Genomic DNA, 13,412 nt, shown 5'->3' with positions numbered 1-13,412 from the left:
TTATTAGACCCCTAAAATATTACTAAAAACGAATTAAAACTGATTGGGTAAGGAAAAGACCAAAATACCCCTCTAAAATCCGGTTTTGACTTTCCTTAACTAGTAGCCTAACTTCAAAAGGTCATATCTCACTCATCCGACCTCGGAACTTAGAAAACTCGGCGGCGTTGGAAAGATAATTCAAAGGTATTTCCTACGGTATCTGGTATCACACCTAAATCATCTTGAGATGGAAGTTATGGTCATTTGAAGTCGTCCCAAAACTCATACTTAGCTTAACTTGTAAAATTTCAGATTTTGCTATTTCCAATTTAATTCTTTTTGGAACTCAAGGTGCTACATCTAGTGACCTTAACACTTAAAGAAATTTTTAATTCCTCTGTAAAATTCTACTCACAACAAAGGATGGTTCAAGTTTTAGCTCAAAAAATTTCTGGGGTGTTACAATTTTAGCTTTGTTTGGATCTCATTGGCTAAAGTAATAACTGGAAGAAATTGTGAATAGACAATATCATACATAAGTGATTTGTTTACAAAAATATGACCAGAAGCGTGTGAGTCCATGACCCATGATCCAAAAGTACTAGACTGTGAAACACAAGCAAAAGTATTACCCGCAACACAAATAGAAAAAGAAAAGGAAAAATGACATACGATTATGCAAGATATGTGCCACTGTTACGAGATCTAATTTGTGATTATTTCAAGCTCACATCAATTAATATTGTTTGGGTAGAACATAGAAGTGGAAGAAAAATGTCATTTTTTATCGTTGTAAAAATGCTTCTTTGTCGGATAAAATGGTGACTAGTAGTCCTCTCCATTTTTTCTTTGACTTTTATTATCTTTTCATCATATTTATTGAAAAAATTAAACACCAATGACGAAATTCATTACCAACGCAGTTCAAAAAAAAAATATTTGTCGTCAGAAAATGCTTTTTCACCGGAAAAAATGGTGGCCAGGAGTAACCATCTCCCTCTTTCTTTTTTCTTTTCATATTTATTACCTTCTCATTATTCCTATTAAAAAAACAAACACGACGACAAAAATAACTATCAATGTCGTCGTAGAAGACCGAAGAAACAAAGAATTGAATAGAAAATAAAATTTGAAAAATAGGAAAGGAATATAAAAATGAAAAAGTACAATAAAAAGAGAAAAAAAAAACTTTGTCAGGTGGCCATAATTGATATATTAATACCAATATAAAATTGTTTAGAAGGGTCATAAGACTTCCGCAAAATTAAGGTATCTTCTTAACAAACAAATACTAATTTAACGAAGACTTTATATATTTTCTCTTTAATGAATAAAATTACTCCCAAAAAAAAAAAACTGGAGAGAGAGAAACATCTCCATATTCCAGGTGGGACTTGTTACCCAACCTTTCCACATGCATTTGTTCTCCATTGACTAATTTGATATGGCAATCATTAAACCAATTATAAAACATCATGATTAACTAATTTCACTTTTAAGTGGAGTAAATAAACTAGATATTTTATGTGATTAAGTGTATCTTTCATGCAAAATAAAATATTGAGACAAATTATACTTTAATCGGATGGTTGTTCTCCGTTATATTATATTATATTATTTACAATTTTGCTTTGATTGCTACTTAAATTTTATTATATCGTATTTTTTAAATCCTTTGTTAGATAACGACGGAAAGACCCAATCTATGTAACGATCGATTTGGTGTGATCGCGTCGTTAACTTAATATTTTCTTCTCATTTTATCTTTATTTATTATTTAATAATCATATTTCATCTTTTATCCTATCTTTTCATAATAACTCTACCCTTTAAGCTACTTTTCTCATAGGTTTATATATGTGACATTATGTAACGATAAAATACGATACAATCTATTCAAACACTGTATTCATTAAAACAATACAACACAATACAATACAATACAATACAATACAATACAATACAATACAATACAATACAATACAATACAATACAATACAATACAATACAATACAATACAATACAATACAATACAATACAATACAATACAATACAATACAATACAATACAATACAATACAATACAATACAATACAATACAATACAATACAATACAATACAATACAATACAATACAATACAATACAATACAATACAATACAATACAATACAATACAATACAATACAATACAATACGATACAATACAACACAATACAATATAATACATTATGAAACAATAAATAACAAAGTGTTAAAGTTGTTCATTTAGAAGGAGCCAGATATAGTAATGTAGCTGAGAAATTCAATTATTATCCACCACATTATAATAATCATATAACATTATTTGCTTCTATAAAAAAATCGTTGTACTATAATACATACATACATACATAACTTTGTTTACAAATCAAACAACTCCAAAAAGATAGTAAATCCAAAAAATGAACCAAAAAAATGAAATTGAAGTTCTATAATCAACAAATACAAAAAACTAACTCAAGCATAACGAATACCCAATTCAATTGAATACCTAAAACCTTAGAAAATATCGATAGTGAAATCGAATTTGAAGGTTCAGGACTATCATCAGTACTCACATCACGTGGATGATCGAACGAAGCAGGAACAATCGTATCCGGTGCTGATTCTTCATCACCAGAAATCGGACTAATCGGAGCCATTGAGTCATCGTCAGACGGATTCTTAAGGGCTCGAGGCAATCCTTGACCATACGTTACGTTAATTTTAAAATGTTGACCGTTTTCACACTGTTCGCCATCGTAATCGCTAGAGAAAAAATATGTAGGTCCAACTTTTAATAGTGGCACTGCTACTGTAACTGGAAAAATTGAAGTTGAAGATGGATCTGCAGATACCCATTGTGTGGTATCATTGTCTAAGGCATTGTTGTAGTCACAACTTTTGTATGTGGTAAAGTTGTAAGTTTGAGTGATTGAATGGTTATTGTCTGTATTAAAAACTGCATAATTAAACACACAAAAGAAAAAGATTATTTTAGTAATTAAGATGATATTCAAAAGTTTATGAATTCATAATTATTTAAAGAGAGAAATATTGAAAATAACTTGACGTGAATTATTAGTTTCATCTTTAAACTATTAACAGCCTTAAAAAACACTTCATTTACTTGATTAACTCAATTTAAATATACCCTCACTCTGCCACATGGCATATCAAGTGGTCTCAAACTTTTGTAAGAGCGTGGAGTTCTTAATAAAAAGTTGAGAGAAATGTTAAAAATATTCTAAACTTGACAAGAATTTAAGGGTGTATTTCACTCATCTTAGTAAGAGGCAGAGCTAGGTGGGGTTCATAGGTTCAGACGAACCCAATAGCTTTTCCGTAGACCTTGTATTTGTACTAGAAAATTAAATAAATGTATATGTATATTAACTTGTGAATCCCTAATAAAATTGATTGACGGTTCACTGCTAAGAAAGTGACTGTGAAAATGTTTTTCACGCTAGAGTTGTGGGTTCAAACCTCACTCTCTCTTTTCTAAAGGAAATTTATCGAATGAGGTTGCATATTGAACAACAAAAAAAAAGAAATTTAGAACCTCACACTCTTAATCACTCCACTTTTGACATAAGTAGTACATAGGTCTCTAGCTCTGGCCTTTGCTATGAGAGAGAATGATGAATTGGCTTCTATGTTTGGAACATGTGCAAGCATATGCTCACTACATGTTACTTGTACAATACCTTATCATAACACACTTCTACAACTAACTTATCAAACTCTAAATAATGCCAACAAATACAGCTGTTTGTGATTATAAAAAAAAAAAACTCCAATACATCAAAATCAAGTGAGGAATTGGTAGTTTCAAAAAAAAAAAGTTAGTACAAAGATCAATGTATTTGGTAAAGTAGTTTGTAAATCATTCATCACTCAAATAAAATTGTCAAAATTCAATTTTGGATATATAAATTCAGATCCATCATACATGTAATCGTAAGCAAAATAAAAAATCCAAAGATCCATAAATCAAGATTGTTCCATGCTTTATTTTTGTTACACATTGAGATACAGAGTTATCATATAATGATGCCCCCTACCCCACACAAAAAAGAGAGAAGAAAACTTATGGACACCAATAGTTGGAATACATTCAAAAAGCTTCAAACCAAATCATCTTGTAATAATTAAGTTACCGGTTCATCAGAACTTAATAATTTTAACTTAAATTTTATAAATTTAAATATGTACACGTAATTTATTCAGAATTCAGTAAGCAAAAGTAATTATGATCCAAAACACACATTAAATAAAAAATTTAGCTCTGCCTCCAATTAAATTATCAAATCATGTTTACACTGTCTATATATATAAGTTAAATATTAAGAAGAAAACTTACTCAGAAAATCACCAAGGCTGAATTTTTTGTTAGCAACCCATTTGTCATAGTTAACATGAGGCTTTTCAAGATTATCAAACCAACCTAAAGAATCACCCACTGTGTAATTCTTGTAAGCATCAACTGATTTTGAAAAGGAAATCAAAATAAGGACAAGAAGCCATGAAAGTCTATTGTTGAAAATAGTTTGTTCCATTATTCTTTGTTTGTTTGGAAGAACAAAGAAGAAAGAATAAAGGCAAAGATGGAGTATTAGTTGTTAAGCGAAGTGGTGGTACTAGCCTTTTGTGCTTTTATATAGAGGACCTTGTTCCTCTCTTAAATTTACTAAAATGGTTCTCTTTTTAGTTTAGCTATAGTTTCTTCTTGATTGTACTGATTTTTCCCAATTAAAGGCATTGTTTATGTTTAATTATAAAGTCTTCCCCAACCACTACTTTCTTTCATAAAAAATATAAGAGAGAATATCATCTTGAAAATAACATAAATTATTAATTCCGTCTACAAACTATTGATAGCGTTAAAAAGTCTCTCTACTTGATTAATTAAACTTAGATACACCTTTGATCTGTCACATGACATAGCAAGTGCCAAGTGGTCTCAAACTCTTGTAGGAGCATGAGACTCTTAATAAAAAGGCGAGAGAAGTGTTGGAAATACCTCTAAACTTGATGAGAATTTGGAAGTATATTTCACTCATGTTGCAAGATTGGAGAGTATTTAAGTTTAGTTAGTCAAGTAAATGGTATTTTTAAAACTGTCAATAATTCGAGAATAAAACTAATAATTTATGCCATGTTTAAGAATGTTTCAATACTTGTTTTAAAATATATGACGAAATGTGTTTGCACGTATCTCAATTATTTTATTGTATATATGTTATCAATCCATTTACCCACCAAGACAAAGCAAATTGAAACAAAAAAACTACTTTATTGTCTCATCGATCTAGAATGATACATGTGGATTCACAAGAACTCAATGGTATTTATAAATTAAAATATTTAACAAACATTTATAATATTTAATCGTAAATTAAATTATTATTATATATTAATTTGAAATAGTTGTAGAAACCTGATTTGCTTTATTAATTGCTTGGCTAGACTCTTGGATGTGTGTGGTATTTTTCCTTCGAATCTCTTCTTTACCCATTTTCAAGAAAATATGCGATTGTGTATTATAAATACTTCATGCGTTTCATATTTTCTCGCTTTTACATAATATACATTAATTTTATTTGTCCAATTTTTTTTTAAAAGAAAGTTTTATTATAACTTTTCTTTTCTATCTTTAATATTGAATAATTATCTAAAATAATAATAGTCAAATATATATATATATATATATATATATACACACACATTAGTGATCACATGCAACTTATATTAAGGCGTAATTAATTCCTTATCTTTTTATTATTTATGATTTTATGTCTTTGAACATACTCTTTTAATATCAAAAGCAACAACCTGTATTACATATCAGTTTTTTTTAATATCTAAACTTTAGATAACATAAAAAAAATTAGATTAATTCATACATCAAATTAATGAAGTAAATTAGTGAAAAAGAGCCCTTGGCATATTCCTGAGTACTGTATCAATAGATATTTATAGTCAATTAAAACAGCTGTCTAATCTAATTATTAAGAGTGGACCCCTATGTACTATTATAAAAAGAGACGCATTAAATTTAAGTTGGGGCAAGTAGAGTTTGGTTTGATGTCAAATTCATTGTAATATTAGCTCATTTTAATTAATAGTTTTGTTAAATAAATAAGGAGATGTTCCATAGTTAGGAATGAACCCTTTTTCGACTCAAAATGTATTAATGGTATATTCATGTTCTTAAATGTTTAGAAACTTAGGCAATGAAAAAATGGATTGAAGAACTATGGACAAATTGATAATAGGGGGATTGGGTACTTTTATATTGATGAGGAACATGCCTAATTGATAGTTTCATTATTTTATTGAGAGTACTGCAATAATAACAATGGTGAGAAGGTGCGAGAGGTTTAAAAATAAAACTTAAGCCCATGATCATTTGATTAAAAGCCTAAAACTCTATCAACACACATCAGTTTTTTTTTTCCGAGAGTAGACAAGAATAAAGAGCTTGCATTAAGTATATCGCCTAAAGTACTTTAAAAAAATTGTATGACAATTGGTGGATAATGACTAGCGATGATGATTGTGTGTATCAATTAGGAATGATGTTAGATTATTGAGGTGGTCGGGGGTAGTAGCGCGCTAGTGTTGATGACGACTAGCGGTAGTGGTTAACGATTATAGTGATAGTGAGTTAGCGACAGTTATGAATGGTGAAGATGGTTGGTGATGTATATATGTGGTGATGGTGATTGTCAGTAGTGATTGATTGTGAGTAATGGCTAGTTGTGATAATAAGATGATTGACAATAGTGATAATTATAGTTAAGGATGATAGTTGAGGTAATAGTAGTTACGTTGATAATGACATGCGGTGGTTAGTGGTGAAATTAGATACAATTTTGCCCTTGTTATATTCTAGGTATTTTGATGATCCTCACAAATGCAGCGACCCGGTCTCTAGCAGAGTGCTCTCGTCCAGGTTCAAAATGGTGTATAGCTGTAAAGTTGTCTTGTCAGGTTGGTTGGTGAAAAGTGTAGCGTACTTCACCAACGGACGAGCTTGTTTGTTTCAGTGGTCAAAACTCTTGTTGGTGATTGATATATACAAAAATAAACAAACAACATTATTCATTCAAAAAGACAGAGAGTTAGCAAGTCTTTTCAAGAACTCAAGCATCAAAGAACACTGCAAGGGACTTGGTCCTGGAAAGACTGCGTACCTGAAAAAGATAGCTGTTAGAAAGCTGTCAACTCTGATGTGTTTGGTGCACGTCTTTTCAGAGAAGCATGCTCTCAGCCAATGGTGTCGTCCTAAGGGGTTTATGTCCATTTGATATAGTCTCTTCTCACAAGACACAAACTTAAGATTTGGCAAAACAAAGTTTAATTTGAATTTCTGAAAATTCATAAGCTTACAAAGAAGAAGTCATCTTCAAAGAAAAACACTGCTCATACTCAACAAGGGACCTGATGGAGTGCTGAAGCTTTTTGTTGTATTTTGAGCTTTGTATCTTATGTGCCTATATTGTAAATCTACTCCTAAGTTATAAAGGATAGTAGATCATTTGCTTGTCTAAGTCTTTAGTTTGAGTCGTATTAACTAGAGTTAGTTAGTCGAATCATCTATGTTTTAGTCAAGCCTCTTTACATCATTGTTTTGATGTTCTCTTGGGTAGAGTTGCCTAGGAGTGTCAACTAGAGTTAGTTTGATGTGTGGTGCAGCAAAGTTGCTGCTCGGTTATGCTGTTATCTTTGAGATTGGAGTTGGTGGCTAGAGTTAGCCTTGTTGGGTTCTTAAAGTCTAGATCAACTAGAGTTAGTTGGTTTAGTGAGCAATAGAGTTATAGCTTAGTTTTCCTTTGTAGTAGAGTTGCTATAGTAAGGGGGAAGGGATTAAAAAGTTTTAATTTCTAGGTTGCAAGAGTTTGTAATCTAAAACTTTGCTCTGTTTGAATGAAATGAAGTTTGGATTGAAATCATGTGAGTACAGGTTGGGTTTTCACCACCCTTGAGCAAGGGGGTTCCACATAAAATCATTGTGTCTAATCTACTTTGAGCTATTTATTGTCGGCACTATTATTCTGTCTGAGGACCTGATCCTGTGATCACTGGTGGACGCATACATTCTAACAGCCCTGTAATTTGTACAAATTTTTGAATAGGCATCTTAATTATCAATATTAACACTTTGATATAGATCTTAATCATTCAAATTTTTCAAACATCTAAAATTAAAACACAAAACGTTTATGACTATGACCTTCATGCAAACAAATCAAATACTATAAAATATAGTACTAACTAGTATGCATCACCTATATTATTAATTTTTTGTACTGCCTTATTTTGTATGCCTTTTTCTTTGATTCTTTACTTGGATCGCGATTGAAAACTCTCAAAAAAAAAGAGAAGCATGAGCTACTCTATAATAAAATCAATTGTTATTGATATCTTTTTCTTGATTTCTTCATTTTATATCTTTTTTATTTATCTTGTACTTTTTTCAACATAATTATGCATCCATAAACTAATGTATTTGTAGATTGACGCAAAACATGACCAAACCCCCCAATATTTAAAAAAATTAAAATCATAATAAGGTACTCATCTGTTTCAATTTATATGATTTACTTTCCTTTATAGTTAGTCCAAAAAAGAATGACATATTTCTATATTGAGTAACAATTTCACTTTAAAATGTTTATTTTATCCTTAATGAAATGATTTATAGCGCCACAAATTTCTATCACTCATTTTAGGCCACAAATTTTAAAATTTTTCTTTTTTTCTTAAATTACGTATCGAATCAAACTATCGTATATAAAATGGGACGGAGGGAATATGTAAGATGCTTTTAACCTTTTTAGAAGAGGATTTCAATTGAGCAAGTACTTGTTGGTCGGCAAAGAATCTACCATTCTGTTTTTTTTATAATCCAAATTATAGAATCTCACATAAATTTAAAAACAAATGCTACTTTACTATTCTCTGTTACACAGAATTTAGTTGACAGTCCATGTGTTACAAGGGGTCACGTGTCCTCTTTCCTTTTGTTATTCTCATTTTTTATTACATAAAAACATTATCTTTATTATTTCCAAAAATATCTCACTCAACATTACTTCTCCATGACACTCAAGTACACTGAATTCTCGTGATTTGTCATAGTTATAGTTATTTTACTATTTTTGTTAATATACGTATTTATGATCGCTAAATATTATTTTTGTTATAGTGTCTTTGAGTGCTAAAAGTTATTTTTATTATAGTATTTTTGGATGAACATCGGATGACAAATCAATGTATGGTGAAATGGAAATAATTAGTGTTGTGTATTTTGTTTTATGCTATATATAGTACAGTCAAATTAAATTATAATGATATTTTCCTATAATAATTTGATTTTTTATGGAATCGATATTTTTATGTTATGTTTTACTTCTCTATAACAATATCCTACCTATAATAAGAATGATATTTATTATAACAATATACTTTTTATAAAATTATTCTGTACGAAAGTCATATTCAAATATTGTGTAATAATGTTTTGTAAGAAATATATTATATATAAAAATAAAATATTAAAATATTTATGACCCTCAGTCCCTAATTACTTGTTCACTTTTAAATTGACACACCTATTAAGAAAATAATGATTAACATAGTCAATTTGCCATTTTACCCCTATTAGTTATGAAGTGGACAAATTAAAAATTAAAAATTTTCAAGAAGTTTTACCTTTTTCAAAGTAATTAATTGAGGGTATAATAGGTAAAAAAAAATTGTCCTTTCTTGATTTGTCAAAATGGACAAGTAATTAGAGACAACTAAAAAAGAAAAAGTGGACAAGTAATTAGGGACATAATGAATATTAATTAATAGCATGCTCATAGTAAAATTCAAGTACAAATATCTAAAACGAAAAAAAATGTATATAAATAATGTCCATCAGTTAATTGGTCTTTTTTACAAAAAAAACTATTAATATTCGTCTTTTTTACATTCATTCTTTTTCTATTATTTCCATTAAATTGATTCACAATTACATTTTTAATATATATATATCAAAATCATTAGAATTTAATTCTTTATCGATATGATATAACTAGTTATGGATTTATTAGCAATGTATAAGTCTTTTCAACTTGGTGAGGAGCACAACATCCAAAAAAAAATTGAATGATTTAAGTAGAATCTTATCAGTAGCGTGAAGGTGAGACTGTCGGTGGAATAATACTGTTTGCTGCAAATTTCATGTGATATTAATAAAATAATAATTTGGTAGTAGATATTAATTACTTGTTTCGTTTTAAAAAAGAATGACTTCCTTTACTCTTCAGTCTGTTTTAAAAAAAAAAAAATTTTTTTTTTTGGTAATATTTTAATTTCAGCTTTTCACGTGACATTTTTAAGGCCACAAGATTAAAGGATAATTTAATAAATTTGACATAATTTTAATTTAAACCAAAAAATTCAAAAGTTTTCTTTATTTTCTAAAATTTCGTGCTAAGTCAAATTAGACCACTCTTTTTTAAACGGAGGGAGTAATTGATAGCTGTATCCATCATTTCTTTTCTTTTCTCCAAACTACTACTACGTATATTTCATGTGGTTTCTATCAACGTACTCCACGTACGTACCTACCAAAAAAATATATATACAATTTTATATTTTTGTGTTTTGACCCAACCCTCTCCTGTTCAATTTTCTAGTATTTTTTTCCCCATTTTTACTGAGTATAATGCAATTTCTCATAATTTCCTAACATTTATATAATGAGTGTACTATTGACAAGTCGATTTATCAGGTTTTACATCAACTATTGATGAGATCAGTATTTTAAAGGGGGGCATGAGGCGAGGCGAGGCGATTTATACAGTACGGGGCGAGACGTGAGCCTCGAGACACGGGGTGTAAGTCCCATAGATCTACGGGGCGTAGTCTCATGTATATTCAATTTTATAGTTTTATTACTAATAAAATAAGCAAAAGTAAACATTTCAATGATTTTACAAATAATTTTTTTATAAATAACCTATAATATATGAAAATTATATTATGATTTTTATTTGAGATAAGTATTAATAATCACTAATAAAGATAAAAAGTATTATAATTACTATTTGAGAAATATCATTACACCAATAATAAAAATATGGTTTAAAGCAAAAAAAGTTCAAAAAAATAAATTAAAAACGCCCGGGCAGGGGCGGAGGCAGCATATCCGAACTCCCTCGGCGAAAAATATTACTATTTATACATGGTTAAAATTATTTTTTTAGGTATGTATAATAGATGTCGAACCCCCTTCCACTAGTTCGTGTGTTTACTTCTCAGATTTTGAACCCCCTTATTAAAATTTCTAGCTCCGCCACTGCCCCGGGCGTACGTTTTTACGCCCAGGACTTACATTTTTATGCTCGGGACTTACGCCTCAAATTTTAGAATTTACGCCTTATAAATCTACATCTTTAATTTACGCCCCGAAGCGTTTTTGATACGCTCCGCCTCGAGACTCGCCCCAAAAAAGTTTTTGAAAACACTGTATGTTGGGAAAATAATTTAAATTAGTGATTTATCAAGAAATATATGTACGAGGTCAATTGAAATTTTTAGACTAAAGTTAGAAGCCAAAAGAGCTTTGAAACAAAATCCTAGTTGGAATTTTCAGGCAGTAAGCTTCCTTTTTAACGTCCCCCTCGTATTCTTAAGTTGTCATATTGATTTTTGTCGATTATATATATGGAGCCATAAAATGATGATAGAAAGTCGTAACTTTAGAAAAAGTGTTACTTTATGAAATCAATGGATAATTTTATACTTACTTTCTAGTTTATCCTTATCATTAATTATAATCATTTCCCTATTACATTTTTCAAAATATTGTACTAATTATATTCAAAGGGTGATATAGTAAAATTATCCTTCTATTTATAGTTTCTTAAGGGGTGTGTCGAGTTAATAGTGGACAATTATTGTTAGACAGAGGGAATATTTATATTAAAGGCTAATATTGTATTTAAGGTGGTTGAAACTAGAGGATTGATGTGCTTCTTTTCGGAGTCGCGTACAATAGTTGTCGGATTAAACGACCTGAAGTATGCCTTACTGCCTCGAGCGATCGCTGCTTTTATGAGATTGCCATTACCCAAAAATGGACGTAATGACACTTATCTAATCCCACCAAGACAAGTTAGCCTCAATCCAACGAAACCAAACTAATGCAGAAAATAAAACAAGAACAAGATATAAAAGCGAAAAACTTATTCATTCTATTATAACCCCAAAATATGGTTGTCACGTGTGCAAGTTAAATCACTAATACATAAAGTTTAGAAATGAAAGATAATTACAAGTCTCAATGTCTTGGTTTCTCAAATAGAATAAAGCATAAAATAAGAAATAAGAGGGCCCGTCGGGATGACAATTAGCTACCTCTCAAAAGTCCTTTGACAAGCCTCGGAAATATGAGAGAAGAAGAACAATCACAGGATACCGAGCTCGGAACCTACATCAGTGTATAAGCAAGTAGTGAGTACCAACCAACACGGTACTCAACAAGAAAACCAAAAAAAAAGGCAAACTAGCTAGAAATCGAATACTTCTTTCATTCCAATCGAACCTCCTCAAACTACAACTTGCACAGAAATAAGCCCAACCTAATAATTTCTCAATACACGGTTCACAAGGTTTAAGCACACAATTCAATAGTCATAGTTCAACAACCAACATGTATCAAATATGTCAATCACAAGTAACAAGTAGATCGATCACAAGTCAACTCTTGTCGGAACCATTTTACATCAACACAATATCACTAGCCGACAGTATTTCCCTTCGACTTTATATCATATCACTAGCCGGAACCATTTTCATTCGGCTTAATATCACATTACTTGTCGGAACCATTTCCTTCGACACATTATCACATCACTAACCGGAACCATTTCCCTCTGGCTTTATATTACATCACTAGCCGGAAACGATTTCCCTTCGGCTCCATATCATAGCTCTTGTTAGAACCATTTTCTTTCGGCATGACATCACATGTATCATCACGGTGTATAACAATCAATACAAATAAGCAGTTTCACACTATACGGAACAGACAACAATTCAAGCAAGTAAAGATCACATTAATGTCATCAAAGCATTTCATCAATCAACCAAATAGGGTCCACACCAAGGTAATTCACAAAGCATTATGATCAACATGTTGCCTTATTATTAACTTCTTTTTTATTCGTTAAGGTTAATCAAGTGGAACAATGAGCCCATCACCTCATTCTCATTACTCCCCAACACACGCAATGAAGAGAAATACACGATTCTATTAGATTTACAAGGTTTAGAAGATCATTTGCCTTAATTCAACCAAATAGTCAATCCAAGACTTGAGTCTTCCCCTTTCAAAAAATGTCCAAAGCCACA

General features: G+C 30.4%; 1 protein-coding gene across 1 annotated transcript; it reads right to left on the bottom strand.

Moving 5' to 3' along the window:
- Positions 1 to 2,308: 2,308 nt before the first annotated feature.
- On the bottom strand, positions 2,309 to 4,747 carry LOC102596463 (blue copper protein-like). Its single transcript, XM_006356314.2, has 2 exons — positions 4,363 to 4,747; positions 2,309 to 2,961 (listed from the first exon to the last, which is right to left on the bottom strand). The coding sequence occupies exons 1-2, from the start codon at positions 4,556 to 4,558 to the stop codon at positions 2,456 to 2,458; spliced, it is 702 nt and encodes a 233-aa protein (XP_006356376.1). The 5' UTR covers positions 4,559 to 4,747; the 3' UTR covers positions 2,309 to 2,455.
- Positions 4,748 to 13,412: the final 8,665 nt, after the last annotated feature.

This window comes from Solanum tuberosum, unplaced genomic scaffold (assembly GCF_000226075.1).
Source record: "Solanum tuberosum cultivar DM 1-3 516 R44 unplaced genomic scaffold, SolTub_3.0 scf00217, whole genome shotgun sequence".
In the NCBI taxonomy this organism is placed as follows: domain Eukaryota; kingdom Viridiplantae; phylum Streptophyta; class Magnoliopsida; order Solanales; family Solanaceae; genus Solanum; species Solanum tuberosum.
Note: the sequence above shows the minus strand (reverse complement) of the source record. Positions and strands in the feature narration are given on the sequence as shown.

Bases quoted from the DNA above. Each gene is read 5' to 3' on its own strand.
- LOC102596463 (XM_006356314.2), bottom strand. From the start codon at position 4,558: ATGGAACAAACTATTTTCAACAATAGACTTTCATGGCTTCTTGTCCTT. The intron at 2,962-4,362 runs GTAAGTTTTCTT...TTAATTATGCAG, and splicing joins CAGCCTTGGTGATTTTCTGA to TTTTTAATACAGACAATAAC.